General features: G+C 48.5%; 1 protein-coding gene across 1 annotated transcript in view; it reads right to left on the bottom strand.

Moving 5' to 3' along the window:
• The window catches only part of LOC125444906 (G protein-activated inward rectifier potassium channel 1-like), a 39,625-nt gene extending 20,638 nt beyond the window's left edge, over positions 1-18,987 (bottom strand). Inside the window, exon 1 of the mRNA XM_048517660.1 lies at positions 17,076-18,987. Within this exon, the coding sequence (XP_048373617.1) occupies positions 17,076-17,726 (651 nt within the window). The 5' untranslated portion in view covers positions 17,727-18,987. The remainder of the gene's footprint in view (positions 1-17,075) is intronic.
• Positions 18,988-19,243: the final 256 nt, after the last annotated feature.

The following is a 19,243-nucleotide window of genomic DNA, read 5'->3' as shown; positions in this document are numbered from 1 at the left end:
AGGATATGTGGTAAAGTCATCTGAGGGAAGCTGGAATGGCAACGAACTTAATTTATGTGTGAATATGCCTCATTAATCTCAATGGTGTTTCTCAGTATCTGTGAGGAGGGTGGCTGCCAGCCAATCTTGCAGTGCGTGTGTGCACATGAGAAAAATCAGGTGACAGGTGCGATAAGAGGAGAGAGATAGTGCCACACCACAGCATTCATCAGGTTTATGTGTGTGAGGGGAGGGAGAGGAGAAAAAGAGCGATTCTTAAAGTCTGCTTTGTAGCCTGGGGTAGGGGAAGGCTCCGTGCATTACAATTTGCCAGCCAAAATCACCGCCTGCAGGCACCGTGTTATTTTATTTATGATACAAGCTTTCTGCGCATGCTTTCACTGGCGATAGACGGAAAGGACCCTTTTGCGTCTCTAGCCTTTTTGAGCTCGCAAATGTAATGGCTGCACACGCCAGCTTTTTTCCCCCTTCGAAATGGGGGTGGGGGGCTCTTTAATTCAAGTAATCTCTGCGCCACATGAACAACTGCCGTATTCCCTCGAAATCCAGACAGAAGCATTCCGCACATCTATCGCTGGCTGGTTGTAAAAGCACAAATTGTGTGTGTGTGTGTGCGCGCGTGTGTGGGGGGCTTCCCTGGATCCCGTTTCAGAGCCCGCGTAGCCCTCCCCCATTAATAAAACAGCAGGAGCTGCTAGGAGAATAGCTAAGCCAGCCCCGGCTTCTTTCTGTACGGCTGACTGGTCCTGCCATCCAACCTGGACAAATAGCTTGAGATCAGGGCAAGGTATTACAACTGCATCTAAATCCATTGTTTCGCTGTACTGAAGGGGAGAATTGAGGCTATTGATGTTGGCAGGGACCTCTCCTGGACAATAAAATGGGGGTCCTTCGGCTGGAAATGAGCACTAAAACAGTGCGATCCTGAGGGGGGGGGGAACCACTCAGGAGGCAGCATAACCCTGGCCCTGCATAAATGCCACTTGTACCAGCGTAAGGGGCATTTGCCTCAGTGCAGAGAGTCTTATGCTGGGGAGCTCTGCAGCAGTACGACGCTCGGGTCCCAGCACCCCAGCGTGATGTAGTAGAAGAAGAAGAAGAAGAAGAAGAAGAAGAAGAAGAAGAAGAAGAAGAGGAGGAGGAGGAGTTTGGATTCTCTCCTGTAGGAGACTCAAAGGGCTTACAATCTCCTTGCCCTTCCCCCCTCACAACAAACACCCTGTGAGGTAGGTGGGGCTGAGAGAGCTCAGAAGAACTGTGACTAGCCCAAAGTCACCCAGCTGGTGTGTGTGGGAGTGTACAGGCTAATCTGAATTCCCCAGATAAGCCTCCACAGCTCAGGCGGCAGAGCTGGGAATCAAACCCGGTTCCTCCAGATTAGATATACGAGCTCTTAACCTCCTACGCCACTGCTGCTCCTTGAGTCTCCACCTTGAGTCTCCTTACAGGAGAGAAAGGTGGGGTACAAATCCGAAACCCTTCTTCTTCTCTGTGCTAAGAACACCCTACAACCAGAAAACCAACAGAGTGGTCAAAGGCTTTTCTTCCTGAGCTGATAGATTTCTGCTTGCAGGGAACCCTTCGCACAAGGAGAAGCATTCCAAAGGGGCACTGTAGCCCCTCCCCTACTGTGCAACGGTGCTGCCTTTTTATCCCCTGGCTTGTTTTAGCAGCAAAATGAAAGGGGCAGGCAGGGAATTCTGCCTCGAGCAAACTTATAGGGAGCAACTGGGTGAAGTGCAAAGACGTGTGGCTCGTGCGGGGGCACTTTGAAAAGAAGCAACCCGGCAGCGTGATAAGCCTTATCTCCCCACTCAGCTTGGCGCAGAAACACAGCCTGGGCTTTGGCTTGGCTAATCAGGTGTGGGGGAGAATTTGCGAGGCGGTGTGGGCTGGCAGTGGAGTCGGGGGGTGCGCTGACGTGTATGAGTGCGCAGCAACGTGTCCTTCCAGGGGTGCAGCTCAATAGACAAGGCCGGGCAGCTCTCTTCTGCAAGACTTCCTCCTTTTTGCAAAGGGAAGGACAAGGCTGAGATGTGCTTATATACGCTTGCTAGCTCTGCCATGGGAAATATCTGGAGATTTTTTGTGGGGGTGGAGCCTGAAGAGAAAAAGAAGAGTTTGGATTTATACCCCCCTTTCTCTGGGCTTACAATCTCCTTTCCCCTCCCCTCTCACAACAAACACCCTGTGAGGTGGGTGGGGCCGAGAGATCGCCGAAGAGCTGTGACTAGCCCAAGGTCATCCAGCTGGCATGTGCTGGAGTGCACAGGCTAATCTGGTTCCCCAGCTAAACCTCCACAGCTCAAGTGGCGGAGTGGGGAATAAAACCCGGTTCTCCAGATTAGAGTGCACCTGCTCTTAACCACTACACCATGCTGGCTCTCAAGAGGGGTGGGAGGGTTGGCGAGACACTTCAGTGGGATATAATGTCATAGAATCTACTTTCCAAAGCCACCTTTTTATCCAGGTGAACTGATCTTCATAGCATATACACACACATAGAGGGGTGTTATCATTGTGTTGTTGAAGGCTTTCTAGGCTAGAATCAATTGACTGTTGTGGGGTTTTTTTGGGGGGGGGATCTGGTAGTTTTTGCTCCTAACCTTTTTGCCCACACCTATTGCTGGCATCTCCAGAGGCACTGTATCATGGGCCTCTTCCGCACATGCAGAATAATGCACTTTCAATCCACTTTCACAATTGTTTGAAAGTGGCTTTTGCTATTCCGCACAGTAAAATCCAGCTGCAAAGTGCTTTGAAAGTGGATTGAAAGTGCATTATTCTGCATGTGCGGAAGGGGCCATTGGAGAGAAACAGGTCTTAGGTCCCTTCCACACATCCAGAGTAATGCACATTCAATCCACTCTCGCAATTGTTTGAATGTGGATTTTGCTATTCCGCACAGTGAAATCCAGCTTCAAAAGTGCATTGAAAGCGTATCGAAAGTGCATTAATCTGCACGTGCAGAAGGGGCCATGCTGCGACGTGCCTCTGAAGATGCCAGGCATAGATGCGGGCACAACGTTAGGAGTAAAACTACCAGACCGTGGCCACACAGCCCAGAAAAACCATAATCAGGTATAATCACGCTCACAATTGCCCCGTAGGACCATGGGAGTCATTTGACTACTAACATGGAGATCAGTTGTCATAATAAGAACATAAGAACATAAGAACAAGCCAGCTGGATCAGGCCAGAGTCCATCTAGTCCAGCTCTCTGCTACTCGCAGTGGCCCACCAGGTGCCTTTGGGAGCTCACATGCAGGATGTGAAAGCAATGGCCGTCTGCGTCTGTTGCTCCCGATCACCTGGACTGTCAAGGCATTTGCAATCTCAAATCAAAGAGGATCAAGATTGGTAGCCATAAATCGACTTCTCCTCCATAAATCTGTCCAAGCCCCTTTTCAAGCTATCCAGGTTAGTGGCCATCACCACCTCCTGTGGCAGCATATTCCAAACACCAATCACACGTTGCGTGAAGAAGTGTTTCCTTTGATTAGTCCTAATTCTTCCCCCCAGCATTTTCAATGAATGCCCCCTGGTTCTAGTATTGTGAGAAAGAGAGAAAAATGTCTCTCTGTCAACATTTTCTACCCCATGCATAATTTTATAGACTTCAATCATATCCCCCCTCAGCCGTCTCCTCTCCAAACTAAAGAGTCCCAAACGCTGCAGCCTCTCCTCATAAGGAAGGTGCTCCAGTCCCTCAATCATCCTTGTTGCCCTTCTCTGCACTTTTTCTATCTCCTCAATATCCTTTTTGAGATGCGGCGACCAGAACTGGACACAGTACTCCAAGTGTGGTCGCACCACTGCTTTATATAATGGGAGATCTCCAGCCACTGGTGGGCAACCCCACACTCCTGCCTGGCTGTTCTTTTTCAAATGTTGTCAGGGAGACCGGCTGGTCTGGTTTTTGGCCTTGCTCTCCAGTTTGTAGAATCAAAGATGCCCAAGAGGGTCAAACCAGACCTGAGACTAGGGGTTTCCTGCATGGGTTTTGGGGGGCATTTCTTTAAATAGGAGGTACACAGGGACCAGAGATGAAAAACTTCTGGGATTGTTGTAGCCATGGGAAAAAAAACCAACTCCTGGCGATTTCTTTTGTTGTTTACAAGATAGCAATTAGGCGAAAACTTGGAACATATGCCATACTTAGCAACCCAAGCCTTATTTTACCGCTTGGACACTATAAATACTCATCTGTACCTTAACTGGTATATAAAATTGGAACATTTATGGTTTTTAAAAATACAAATGCTTGTCAATAAAATAGCAAAGAAGAAGAAGAGTTTGGAAGATAAGTTTGGATTTATACCCCCCCCCCTTTCTCTCCTGTAAAGAGACTCAAAGGGGCTGACAATCTCCTTTCCTTTCCCCACCCCCACAACAAACACCCTGTGAGGTGGGTGGGGCTGAGAGAGTCCAAAGAACTGTGACTAGCCCAAGGTCACCCAACTGGCCTGTGTTGGAGTGCACAGGCTAATCTAGTTCCCCAGATAATTCTCTACAGGTCAAGTGGCGGAGTGGGGAATGAAACCTGGTTCTCCAGATTAGAGTGCACCTGCTCTTAACCACTACGCCACAGCTACTCAGTCTTGGAGATAGCAGCAATCTGCCGTACTTTGTGCGACTACAGTGCACAAATTTTAGGTTATCTGTGAGGCATGGCAAAATAAATGCTGGAAATAGAAAACCCAGATATGTAGTAAACCAATGTACTGTATGCTTAGATGCTCTCATGGACTCAAGCGATAGTTCTAGCGGCACGTTTGAACGGCTAATTAAACTTTATAACACTGAATAATTATTATCAAACTCATTACAGGATATTAATTGTGGACAAGATAAGTCACTCTTGGAAATGCCACTGGAGACCAAGATCAAGATAATCCATGCGATGCTATTTGCCATTACTGCATGAGGATGTGCAAACTGGATAATGAAGAAAGCTGACAAGCAAAAAAACGGCATCGTTTGAAATGTGGTGTGGGAGGAGAATTTTATGGATATCAAACAATACAAATAAGCAATACAAATAAAAATTCCCTGAATTCTTCCTAGAGGCCAAAACCATGAAACGGAAGGCTAATGCGCTTTGATCACACGTGAAGACAAAAGTCACCGGGAGAGACAAGAACACTCGGAAGAGTTGAAAGCAGCAGGAATAGACCCAACATGAGATGGATTGACTCAGTTAAGAGCAGGTGGATTCTAATCTGGAGAACCGGGTTAGATTCCCCACTCCTCCACCTGAGTGGCAGAGACTTATCTGGTGAACCGGATGTGCACTCCTACATTCCTGCTGGGTGACCTGGGCTAGTCCTCTCCGAACTCTCTTAGTCCCACCTGCCTCACAAGGTATCTGTTGTGGGGAGAGAAAGGGAAAGGAGCTTGTAAGCCACCTTGAGTCTCCTTACAAGAGTGGAAGGTGAGGTACCGTGTTTCCCTGAAAATAAGACAGTGTCTTATATTAATTTTTGCTCCCAAAGATGCGCTATGTCTTATTTTCAGGGGATGTCTTATTTTTCTGTGTTCTGTTTGTCGGGCATGCTTCCAAACAAAAACTTTGCTACGTCCTACTTTCGGGGGATGCCTTATATTTCGCACTTCAGCAAAACCTCTACTACATCTTATTTTCAGGGAATGTCTTATATTCGGGGAAACAGGGTATAAATCCAAACTCTTCTTCTAAAGGAAGCGACGACCCTCTCCTTTCAAGATTCAAGCAAGGCTGTTCCAAGACATTTGGGGGGCCATTAATTCATAATTTGTTATAAACCGGAAGTGACTTGACGGCACTTAACGCATACACATTGTGGACAATCCGATGACTGTGGTATTCAAAGGAATTATAACTCCCTAACATTGTATGCGCATAGTAACACAACATGGCACTCGCACGTATCGGGAGAATTATGTGCAGTGTGTGCTTCTGTTATTTTTACTTGGCAGATTCTCATGGTGCATGGCTGTAAACATCTAAAAGGGTCTTTCATTTTGCTAATATAACTTTCACTGGAAGGACAAATGCTCTTGATATATAGTTCAGTGTACGGCAGATTCCTGCAGAATGAATTAATACACTTGAAGGCAGAGAAGAGAAACATACTATGGGAGGGGTTGTTCACGTGGTGACGGGAAGCATGAGAGTAAGACAGTTGCCAATGAAGGACATTTGGATCTGACTGAGAGGATGACCCAAAGGATGTCTGCTTTTTTCCAACGTAGTTCAGTGTTGCTTACTCACAAAGAGAAGAAGAAGAAGAGTTTGGGTTTATATCCCCCCTTTCTCTCCTGTAAGGAGACTCAAAGGGGCTTACAATCTCCTTTCTTTTCCCCCCTCACAACAAACACCCTGTGAGGTAGGTGGGGCTGAGAGAGCTCCGAAGGACTGTGACTAGCCCAAGGTCACTCAGCTGGCATGTGCTGGTGCACAAGCTAATCTGGTTCCCCAGATAAACCCCCACAGCTCAAGTGGCAGGGTGGGGAATCAAACCAGGACCCCCAGATTAAAGTGCACCTGCTCTTAACCACTACACCACGCTGGCTCTTAGACTATATGTTTAAATCCCAGCTCAGGTCAGCATGGTCCTCATATTTCAGCCTTACAATAGTCCTGTGAGGTAGGTTAGTGTGTGAGAGACAGTGTAACAGGCCTGTGGACTTCCTGGCTGAGTGAGTATTCAAACCCAAGTCCAACATTCTAACTACTGGACCCCACTACTTCTTAAAGGAGTAGGGTGGTTGCTTGGAGAGGGGGCCACTGTAGCCTGGATAGAGAAACATTGCCTTTTTATTAGTATTCTGCCTGTCCCTTGAATGAGGTGAAAATCACCTCTGCAGAGAAAGCATAGGAAGGTCAATGCTGTGGTTGTAATTTATCCTTCCTCTGGTGAACGATGGATTCAGAAACTCGGCTGACAATTAAATTTCTGTTTTTCATCACCTGCATCCTGACCTGGATGGTCCAGGCTAGCTCGATCTTGACAGATCTTGGAAGCTAAGCAGGGTCAGACCTGGTTAGTAATTGGATGGGAGACCGCCAAGGAAGTCCAGGGTCGCTACGCAGGGGCAAGCAACGGCAAATCACCTCCGCATGAATCTTCCCTTGAAAACCCTGCAGCAGTGATGGCGAATCTTTTCGAGACCAAGTGCCCAAATTGCAACCCAAAACCCACTTATTTATCACAAAGTGCCAACACGGCAATTTAACCTGAATACTGAGGTTTGAGTTTCGAAAAAACGGTTGGCTCCAAGGCGCACATTACTCGGGAGTAAGCTTGGTGAAGCAACCGTGCAACGCTTCGAATGGGTGAATCACGACCCTAGGAGGGTTTACTCAGAAGCAAGCCCCATTACCAGCAATCGAGCTTACTCCCAGGTAAAGGATTGTGCCCAGGCTAGCCTAGATATGTGTGTGTGTGTGTGTGGGGGGGGGTGATTTTCCATCCCACTCCCACATGATGAACTTTGTGCATGCTCTGAGCAGAAAGGGCTCTGAGTGCCACCTCTGGCACCCGTGCCATAGGTTTGCCATCACTGCCCTACAGGTTTATTAGAAGTTTGCGGTGGTTTGACGGCACTTTCAGTCCCAGATCTTTGTGCCAATGGTTGGAGAAGAGTTGTATGTCATTTTAAGTGGCACATGTGTTAATTCGATCGGAGCCACAGCAGATCTGGGAGGTGAATGGGGCTCTGGAGAGTCACCTTGGGCTACTAGGCAACTTCATGCCTAGTGGAAACATCACTGACTTGCCCAGATTCATGGACCCCGAAGATGACCCCAGAATTCTGGGTATTCGCCCCACTTCCAGCCGCCCTGAAGCTGAGCTACACTAAACTCCGGGGCTTCGTGCTTGCTGAAATTGACACAGAAGACAGGGCGCAGATTGTCAAGTTTCCTTTGCTGCTGTAGAAGCTAGAAGCTTGACTTCTAAAAAAAAAAAACAATCCAGAAGAGGTTGCCAAATCCGGGCTGCAGCAAACTGCAGCAGCTCCGTCACTGCGTACAAAAGCACCCTGCCTGGTTGGTGACCTTCAAGGAAGGTGCCCCTCTTGAAGGCAGCCCCCCCCCCATGCCCTCTCCGGCGGGTGTGATCTGACAAAAGTCAGAGCTGAACGGTCCAGCCGGGGATTGCCTCTGATAGGCAAAGCGCTCGGGTTGGAGCTGGGCCCATGTCGGGGGAACGGCTTGTTCTGCGGATACAGGAACTTGCGAAGACACAGTGGAGAGAGGCGAACGACAGCTTGCCGAGCTTCCTACTCTGTGGCTGGGCTACAGCAGGGGAGAGTTCTTGCCAAAAGGAACAAGGGATAGTTAACCGTCATTCTCACCCCCCCCACCCCACAATGTCAACCCCCTCCCGGAAAAATGGACCTCAGAATCAACAAAAAACAGAAGCACAGTTAGAATTTCAAACGATGGTCTAAGAGAACTGGATTCAAGCCCCTCACTCGGCCATGGAAGATCATTGGGAGACATGTTGTGTCTCCCACAGTCTTAATCTACCTCACAGGGGTGTTGTTGTGAGGATAAAATGGAGGAATCGTAGAATCACAGAGTTGGAAGCAACCCCAAGGGCCATCAACTCCAATCGCCTGCAATGCAGGAACACACAATCAAAGCACTCCTGACAGATGGCCGTCCAGCCTCTCTTTAAAAACCTCCCAAGAAGGAGCCTCCGCCACACTTTAAGGTAGTGCATTCCACTGTCCAACAGCCCTGACTGTCAGGAAGTTTTTCCTGATGTTTAGGTGGAATCTCTTTTCCTTCACTTTGAACCCGTCACTCCTGGTCCTGGTCTCCGGAGCCGCAGAAAACAAGCTTGCTCCCTCATCAATATGACATCCCTTCAAATATCTAAACATGGCTATCAGGTCACCGGTTGTCAGAGGTGGGATCCAGCAGGTTCTCACAGGTTCCCGAGAGTAGGTTACTAATTATTTGTGTGTGCCGAGAGGGGGTTACTAATTGGTGATTTTGGCCTTAGTTACGCCCCTCCTCTCAGCAGTAGCGCGCAGAACTTGAAGCAGTCTAGCAGGAGGTTCACTGATGTGCGTGGCAGCCTGCGACTGCGTGCATTCATTTCCCGCCCAAGGACCAGCGCAGTGGCTGCGTCCTTGCCACAGCCCCACCCAGGAATGCCCCACCCCTGGAAGGCCTGGCCACGCCCCCATCATGCCCCACCCAGTCCCATTAGTGCTACGCCACAGTTTGAATCCCACCACCATGGGAACCTGTTACTAAAAAATTTGGATCCCACCACTGCCTGTTGTAAACTGTTGTAAACTGCTTTATAAGTCCCTCTCAGGACTTGTCCCTCTCAGGACAAAAGCAGGGTACAAATATCTCAATCAAGCCAGCACTGGATTTTGTGTAGCATAATAAATGCCCTGACCTGCATAGCCGCCGGCTAGCCTGGACTCATCAGATCTGAAAAGCTAAGTAGGGTCAGCCCTGTTTAGCGTTTGGAAGGGCAGGCAAATAACGCGCAGGCAGGCAGTGGCAAATCGCCTCCGACCGTCTCTTGCCTCGAAAACCCTGCAGGGTGGTCATGAGTCCGCTGAGACTCGGTGGCACCAAATGAATGAATTAATAAATGCTGCAGAGAACTGATCATGCTGAAGAGTGCTTAAGAGAAACAGTCCCGATCGATCATTCCTCTTGCCCAGTCTGGTAATTTGCTCGACCAGTTTCTTAAGAAGGGACGCAGTGATGAAGAGCATGAACATGCTGTTTAGGAGAAAAATACGGTTTCTCCTGTTAATATCCTATACTTCCTCCAGAAAGCTTAGTGGGGGTGTACATGAAGGGGGTTGTCTGATAATTTGGCTTACAGCCGCCAATGAGAAATTTTGCACATGCAGAATAATGCACTTTCAACCCACTTTCACAATTGGTTGCAAGCGGATCTTGCCATTCCGAACAGTTGGAAATGCATTGAAAGAGGATTGAAAGTGCATTATTTTGCATGTGCGAACTGGGCCGTAGCCACAGCAGATACTTCTGGAACAGAGCATCCACGTGGAAGTTTGCTTTGCCTCTGTACGTGGCTGCCATCCCTCTTGCACCACTGGAGAGCTATTTTGGGGTTTCGTGTTTTAACAGTCAATTGCTGGAGTGCTATAAAAGGCCCTCTGGTGGAGTGCCAGAAAGTGGGGGGTGCAGTTCAGGGTGTTGGGAGCTCAAGTCAAGAACGAGGAAGCAATGTATGCTCTCCCATTTACATGGTGTACAAATGTGCTTTGGTTACAATCTTCCCCTGTATCAAACCACGTTTGGGAAAGATTGAAGCACAGATAAGCAAACCTAGAGTAGGGGATGGCGTCATGTGGATGCTAACCCCGCCTCTTTCCAGTTTGAACGCCAAACTGGAGCACAACCTCTGTATGGATACATTCATGGCCTCTCTGGTCCACACCTAGTGCTCTTAACTGCTATACCGCACTGACTTTCTTTGTTGAGGATCTTAAAAGACCAAATGCGTGTGTGTAAAGTGACACTGTCCCAGCCAATTTATGGCAACCAAGTAGGGTTTTCAAGACAAGATATTAGAATCATACAGATGGAAGAGACCCCAGGGGCCATCCAGTCCAACCCCCTGCCATGCAGGAACACACAATCAAAGCACTCCTGACATATGTTCATCCAGCCTCTGCTTAAAAACCTCCAAAGAAGGAGACTCCACCACTCTCCAAGAAAGTGAATTCCACTGTCAAACAGCCCTGACAGTCAGAAAGTTCTTCCTAATGTTTAGGTGGAATCTCTTTTCCTGCACCTTGAATCCATTACTCCGGGTCCTAGTCTCTGAGGCAGCAGAAAAGAAGCTTGCTCCCTCTTCGACATGGCATCCCTTCAAATATTTAAACATAGCTATCATGTCCCACCTTAACCTTCGCTTCTCCAGACTAAACATCCCCAGCTCCCTTAGTCTCTCTTTGTAGGGCATGGATTCCAGACCTTTTACCATTTTGGTTGCCCTCCTCTGGATATGTTCCAGTTTGTCAACATCCTTCTTGAATTGCGGTGCCCAGAACTGAACACAGATTAACAGAGGTGGTTTACCATTGCTTTCCTCTGCACAGCGACCCTGGTATTCCTTGGTGCTCTTATACCCAAATACTAACCAGGGTCAACCCTGTTCAGTTTCTGAGGTCTCAAAATCAGGCTGGCCAGGTAGGAACAACAATAAAGTGCAAGGGCCAAATTCTGAAGAAAACAGGCCAAAAGGGAAAGATCTCCAAGATGTGTGTAATACATATACGAAAGCTGCCAGGCCTCTGAAGTGAGGGAACAGAGAACTTTGCACATCCATTGGAATGCCTGTCGTCACATTTGAAAAAAACCGAGCAGTCTTTTCTACTGAAAGAATTTTACTGCAATGTTATTTCTTGAGGCTAAAGAAGATTACAGGGTATGGATTAAAAAGAAAAAAAACTTAAGATGGAAAGGCTGGGGAAGAGTGGGAATTTAGACACATGTGGGGGAGATGTCCACGAACCAGAATTTCCTGTTTTTTTGGGATCATGATTATTTCGATCATGATAGCTTATTTATCTCAGGCACTGTTATGTTCATTTTTGCAGAGACAAAGGTTCTGAGCTTAACTCAGTGTGTATTGGTTGCAGTTAAAATATGATCACCAGGATACTGGACAGGTACCAAAATCCCCATGGAGTGAAATTCCTTCAAATCTGAGGTACTGGAAAAGATACAGGCTAATGTTACATGGCCAGAATTTTGTCTGATGTGTTCATTTCAAACAGAACCAGCTGTTTGGGGGGGGGGCTGATAGCTGTGTTTAAATATTTGAAGGAGTGCCATGTCGAAGAGGGAGCAAGCTTGTTTTCTGCTGCCTCAGAGACTAGGACACGGAGCAATGGATTCAAGGTGCAGGAAAAGAGATTCCACCTAAACGTTAGGAAAAACTTCCTAACTGCCAGGGCTGTTTGACAGTGGAATGCACTGCCTTGGAGAGTTGTGGAGTCTCCTTCTTTGGAGGTTTTTAAACGGAGGCTCGATGGTCATCTGTCAGGAGTGCTTTGATTATTGTTCCTGCATTGCAGGGGGTTGGATTGGATGGCCCTTGTGGTCTCTTCCAACTCTGTGATTCTATGATTCCATGTTTTTCTGGCACGCAGAGCCTTACTTTCATAAAGCTCTTGCCAACGTGGAAATAATCCTTTCGGGTTATTTTCAGAAGAAGACAAACCACTGCGGAACTGCTAGAGCGACAGTCAGCTGTGCGTCTCCTTTCTGCAATGTGGCTTCAGAAATGGATCCCAGTTTCCTGCTTGTTCCTCAAAAAGTTGGAAAAGCATGGGGCATAAAAGCATGAGAACTCTTCTGTGGGATCACCCCAAAGTCCCTGGCTAGGGGGCAGCTGGGTGCCCCTGGGAAGCCTGCCAGGAGGGCAAAATCAATTGTCTGGATCTGCTAATCGGAGGAATCCTGCATGTGAGGCCCCTTCCGCACACGCAAAATAATGCATTTTCAAACCACTTTCACAACTGTTTGCAAGTGGATTTTGCTATTCCGCATAGCTTCAAAGAGCACTGAAAGCAGTTTGAAAGTGCATTATTCTGCATGTGCGGAATGGGCCTGAATGTGCAAATTCACACCTAGATAGCAAGGCTCAAAAGTGGACCTTTACGAACTGATCCGGACCTTTAAGAAACCAGCGGCTGCTGCAGCATCCGTCCATGTCGGTGAATTTTCGCAATGAATTATGGTTAGTCCATAGGGGAGAAAAACTAGATGCGACGGATTTTACTTTACAAGCTTTCTACTGCTTTACAGTAAGCCTAATCTGGTCTACTTGGAAGGAGATCTCATTTGATTCAATGGGACTTCTCTCCAGTAAAGTGTTTCTCGGAATGCAGCCTTCCCTCTGTGGTCACATCCTTCCTTCTCGGCTTAAGTTGGAAGAGACCCCAAGGGCCATCTAGTCCAACCCCCTGCTGTGCAGGAGCACACAATCAAAGCACTCTCAACAGATGGCCATCCAGCCTCTGTTTAAAAACCTCCAAAGAAGGAGACTCCACCACAGTCCGAGGTAGTGCATTCCACTGTCGAACAGCCCTCGCATGCTTTGCCCAACTATAGAGGGGCCTGCTTTTCATAACAGGGCTTCACCCTAGTCCATATGAGAGGACAACATGCCTTTGTTCTCCTCGAGCTTTGGGCATCCTTCCCAAGTACGGAGTTATAGCCAATTACCTAGCAGCTACTTTACCGGTTGCCCACCGTCGGGCATTTATGTTAGCCAGATTCAACAGTTTTCCTTCAGCCTCTACCAACGGAAGGTATCACCAAATTCCAAACAACAAAGACACTGTCGCTGTGGCTCCACTGACTCTCTTACCCATGTCCTCCTAGAGTGCCAAATAAATGCTGATGCGCGTCTCAGATTAATCCACCCTTTATTAGTGGCGAGGAAAATTTCTAACCCTACTGTTGCCATACGTTTTCTTCTTGGGGATTACAGTGCTCATACAACACGTATGGTAGCTCTATACCTGACAACCGTTTTAAAGTGCTAATTTATTCCCATTTTATTACTTTTAACTGTATTTTTTTTAAAAAATATATGATACCAGTACACTAAACCAAATTGGTTCATTATATTTTGCTTTTAACTTGCTAAACAGGTCTATTTTTATTGCAATTTTATATTAGATTGTCTTTTTACATTGATGTGTAGGGGTATTTACTGTCATTCCTTCGGGGGATCGGGCGGTATAGAAATTGAAAAAATAAATAAATAAATAAATTTGCTCTGACTATTTCTTTAAAAAAATCTGAAGTGATTTGAATCCCTCGAAGTCAACCGTCAAGTTATGTGGACTATTTCCTTGCTACTGAACTATACTTGAGACTGCAGAATGTGTCTGTGTAAATCCTGATCTATCTATGCCTATTAAAGGTTAATAAAGATAAAGACATGCCTTGGAGCATGTGCAGAGTACTTTCCACCACCAGTTATGACCAGTACCGGCTGAAAGAAACAGTTCTGGTATCTCAGAGAAAAAAATATATCTCAGTGTATTGTTTTTCCTGACAGGATGTTAAGTTGACTGTCTTCTCGCTACTTTGCAGAGATTGGGTCCGCAGGGAACTGCTGTCTACAACAGTGGGTGAATTTTTTTCCAGCTGAACAGATGGTCAGCAAAGTTCTCTCTGAAAGGATAAACCATCGGGTGAGCATGAGGAAGCCAGAGAATCAGCTCCAACAGGTACTTGAAAAAAAGAAAGCCGTGGAGCTTTCTGCAGCCCGACTTCCCTGTTTTTGGGACGTGTGTGCCTGTCGTATTTCCAGGTGGGGCTCAAAGAAATGTCTGGAAAAATCATGGTTTTCCTCAGAACCAACAGCAACATCTCGGCCCCTTCCGTACACGCAAAATAATGCACGTTCAATCCATTTTCACAATTGTTTGCAAGTGGATTTTGCTATTCTGCACAGTAAAATCCAGCTGCAAAGTGCATTGAAAGTGGATTGAAAGTGCATTATTCTGCATGTGCGGAAAGGGCTCTATACCCTTTGTGTGAAGCCCAGCTGTCTATGTGCATTTGAACGAAACAGGAATCTCCGGGCTCCTTCGAGGGTGACATGGTTTTTCCTGCATCTGTGATGAACTGCTCACTCCATCGGACAAAGAGGGGCTCTAGTCCCTGGCAGCTCTTTGTGGGATCAAATTTTTATTAATTTCGAAGGTGCCGCATGACAGTGGTCTGTTTTTTCCTGCAACAAACGCAAACATTCCACTGGAATTATTTTGTGCATTTTGTGAATTGTTATAAGCTGTCGCTGTGAAGTTTGTAAGGGTTTCCTGATTTGCAACAAACACCTTTCTGAAGCTAGTTCGGTCTTCTTTTAAACACCTGGTCACGGCCGCAGTCATAATAACGACAGGGGGAAATCGGAAGAGTCAAGACCCAATCAGGTATTGGGATGGAGATCCACATGTCCAGGTTTTTTTTTTTTTAAATAGTACTTTCATGGAACTCCAATTCAAAGTACAGTCACAGCATTTGGGGAAAACAGGTTTAACTTTTCAACCCTTGCATAAATTAACCAGAACTGTTCCCCTTTCTGTTATCAGCAGTAGAAGAATGGAGTTATACCCCTTCTCTCCTGTAAGGAGACTCAAAGGGGCTTACAAAATTCCTTTCCCTTCCTCCCTCACAACAAACACCCTGTGAGGTAGGTGGGGTTGAGAGAGCTCGGAAGAACTGTGACTAGCCCCAGGTCACCCAGCTGGCATGTGTTGGAGTGCACAAGCTAATTTAGTTCACCAGATAAGCCTCCACAGAGCAGGGAATAAAACCTGGTTCTCCAGATTAGAGTGCACCTGCTCTTAACCACCATGCCAAGATGCCTGTCTTGTTTCACTCACAAAATTAATAACAGCCTGGCAAGAGTTTTGATCAGAGAAATCGCACAAGGGTCCAACCTCTTCTCCCCTTGTGTGCCAGCACCAATCTGAATCGCAGCCCAATTTAATGGAAATGCCAAATGTGGTAGAGAGGGTTAAGAATATTGGACAAGGATTTGGAAAACCCAGGTTCGAGTCCCCAGTCGTGCCAAGGAAGCTGGGGGGCCTTCAGCTAGCCACCCTCTCTCAGCCTGACCTACCTCACAGGGTTGTTGTAAGGATATAAGGGACAAGAGGAGAATGATGGAACTTTGGATCTCCACTTGGGAGAAACAACTGGAAAATGGCCGGGTCCCCACTTGGGCAAAACGTAGGGCATAAAGGAGTTAAATCGATAATCAATAAATATTTCAATTTTTATTTATTTATTTATTTATTGTATTTATAAACCGCCCTCCCCCGAAGGGCTCAGGGGGGGGGGGGCTATATTTTTGAAATAAGAACATAAGAACATAAGAACTAGCCTGCTGGATCAGACCAGAGTCCATCTAGTCCAGCACTCTGCTACTCGCAGTGGCCCACCAGGTGCCTTTGGGAGCTCACATGCAGGATGTGAAAGCCTCGGCCTGCTGCTGCTGCTGCTCCTGAGCACCTGGTCTTCTAAGGCCTTTGCAATCTCAGATCAAGGAGGATCAAGATTGGTAGCCATAGATCGACTTCTCCTCCATAAATCTGTCCAAGCCCTTTTTAAAGCTATCCAGCTTAGTGGCCATCACCATGAAAGCCTTTAAATGTGGTCCTAAAAAGAAGCTTTCAATAGTTCAATGGAATAATGGCAATTTGCACACCCCTTTAAAAACTCAGGTGTGGTGGAGGAGGGCTCCAGGTGAGACATCTGCCACTTTCTCCCCGGCCCGGTTGCGAAATGACTCGCTGGTTCTCCAGCGGAGATGAGGAGACGCTCTGCTTAAGTCTGAAGCTGCACATTTTTCATCAGATTAAGCCATGTGCTTGTGCGCCCATCAGCATAAATGAATCCGGGGAGGTCAGGGAGGCAAGATTCTCACATTCTAATTGATATGGGCTTTTAAACACTCTTTTTGGGGCGGGGCGGAAATGCCCTGAATTTAACAAACTGCTACCTAAGATCAGGCGATCGTTGTTCACAACGTGATCCTGTATGTGTTTACCTGGAAGCCACGATCTCTGAAATTCAGCCGTGGGGGCTCCCAAGTGAATGTGGATGTCTACTGAATTTTTTTTTTTTAAAGTCAAATATCCAAAGCTTATGGACCTACAGAGTAAAATTCAGATGCAGAGAAAAACTGTGCAGGAAGTTCTCAATCCTACTAACCGATACACTTTGGAATCTCTGCTGTCTTTCTGTCTGTCTCTCTGCGTGGTGCCTACTAATCAGTATCAATTATATATCAGTTTTCATTTGCGGAATACTCTGCAACTCGTATGACTCTTGCCCTCCGAATAACCCCATGATTCAGATCTTCAATTTCCTATTTTATAGATGGGAGATCTGAGACCAGCAGGCCTCAGACGTGGGCTGAAAGCAGAGACAAGACAGGAATGAAGGTTAGCCATTCCCAACTCCTTAGCTGCCGGGATACAGGGTAGCAGCAACCCCTGTGTTTGGGAACAGGAAGTCACCTTTCCCCTATGGGAACCCTATGGGACTCACCTTGATAAGTTTACAGCGGATCTGAGCAGAGACCATGTGGCTGTTCCGCAGGTTGCCCACCCGAAACATGAGGCAAAGCTTTCCGTCCCGCTGCGAGATGACGGCAGCCCGACTAAACATGAGGGTTTCGGCACGTTTCTTGGGTTGGGACATCTTGATGAACATGCACCCAATAAGGAAGGCGTCCACCACAGAGCCCAGAAGCGACTGGAAGAGGAACAAGACAATGCCCTCGGGGCAGCGCTCGGTGATGTAGCGGTGGCCGTACCCGATGGTGGCCTCCGTCTCGATGAAGAAGAGGAACGCCGATGGGAAATTGTAGACGTTGGCAACGCACGGGCTGTGTCCCGGATCCGGGCCATGGTGCATATCCAGGTCACCCCGCAGGTAAGCGATCCCCCACCACATTGAGGCCATGACCAACCAAGCCACGGTGTAGGTCAACAGGAAGATGAGCAAGTTCCAGCGCCACTTGAGGTCCACCAATGTGGTGAAGAGGTCGGAGATGTAGCGGCTGTTCTCGCTGCCCAGGTTGCCGTGCTGCACGTTGCAGCGCCCGTTCTTGTCCACAAAGCGCTGCCGCTTGCGACGGGCTGAGGCGCCCACCACTGCCTGGTAGTCGTCACCAAATTTCCTGCGCACCACAGACATCCTGGCGAGGAAGAGCTTACTGGGTTGGCCAAATGGGTTCTAGACTGATGCTGAAGAGCTGAGCCTGGATCGGACAGTGGAGACTCGTCTGGTGGTCTTGTAATGGTTGCCGTCGTCCACTGGAGTCACAACCCTTGGCCCACTAATGCATGATCGGAGGTTGGTAGCATGCACACCATGGGCACATCTGGAAGACACACGGAGTTCACTTATAGCCAGTTGCTCCTGGCACTACCTAGCATAGCCAGCGTTGGCTGGTAGCCTCTTCTGAACTCCCGATGATCCTGGAGCAGGAGAGCTGATCTGGATGGTCCCTCTTGGAGGTCAGTGGTGGGACATCAGGATGGAATTCCTTTGGCTTGTCTGAGACAATCTCTTGTGGGTGTCAGAGAGTTGGTCTGGATGGTCCTTCTGGAAGGTCAATGGTAGAACATCAGGATGGAATTCCTTTGGGTTGGCTGGGACAATCTCTTGTGGGCGTCAGAGAGCTGGTCAGGATGGTCCCTCTGGAAGATCAGTGGTGGAACATCAGGTTGGAATTACTTTGGGTTGGCTGGGGCAATCTCTTTTGGGCATCAGATGATCCTGGGGCAGGAGAGCTGGTCTGGATGGTCCCTCTGGAAGATCAGTGGTGGGACACCAGGAATGGAATTCCTTCGGGGTGGCCAGGGTGATCTCTTGTGAGCGTCAGATGATCCTGTGGCAGGAGAGCTGGTCCCTCTGGAAGGTCGGTCGTGGAGCAACCAGGACCGCACCGCTTGAATTTGAAGTCCAAGGTTCTGCCTGGAGGCAGAAAGGAGAAGTCCGGCTAGGCTTTGGCACGCCCCGGACCGTGGCTGGCTCGGGAGACCCGGCTTGCGGAACACAGCTCAGTCCTGGAAGGGATCCGGAGGTGCAAGAACAGCAGGTCTCCTCTGCAGACCGGGGCGGCAGACCTTATCTCCGGCGGGTCCCTCCTGGGGTCCAGAAGTGGGTGGCAGCGCGGGGTCTCCGGTGGCGCCCCTTAGCAAGTGGCGCCCAGGGGCATCCGCCGTCTGCCAGTCCGGGCTCCGGGCGAGGCAGCAGCCTTCGTAGGGAGGGCTGCAAGCAGCGGTGGGAGGGAAAGGAGAGGCGCCCACTCCTCTTCCGGCTTCGGCTGCCCGGGCGCCTCGGAGCCCCCGGCCCCCCACCTCCCCTCCGCGGTCCTCTTTTCGCTCCCGGCTGCGGCGGGAGGCTGCCCGGCACTTCGGATGCGGCTCCCGAACTCCCCGGCTGGTGCGGACGAGCTGGAAAGCGAAGCGTAGTGAGCCTGGCGGGACTCAGCAGCGACGCCTGGTGGCCGCCGGCGGCCTCGCGCAGAGCCTCTTCGCCCCAGGGGAGGGGGGGCGTCGTCTCTTCTTTGGGTCAGGATTGACTTGCTCCTCTCGAAGACAGAGCCTCCCATTGGACCCCTTGGAGGGGGGGTTAAAGGGGGGGTCTGGCTCGGCTATAACCCGCCCCCCCGGTCAGGCAGCCCAGAGACCTTCCCCCCCCGGAGC

This window comes from Sphaerodactylus townsendi, linkage group LG15 (assembly GCF_021028975.2).
Source record: "Sphaerodactylus townsendi isolate TG3544 linkage group LG15, MPM_Stown_v2.3, whole genome shotgun sequence".
Classification (NCBI taxonomy): domain Eukaryota; kingdom Metazoa; phylum Chordata; class Lepidosauria; order Squamata; family Sphaerodactylidae; genus Sphaerodactylus; species Sphaerodactylus townsendi.
The sequence above is the reverse complement of the archived record's forward strand: the minus strand, read 5'-3'. Positions and strand labels throughout refer to the sequence as shown.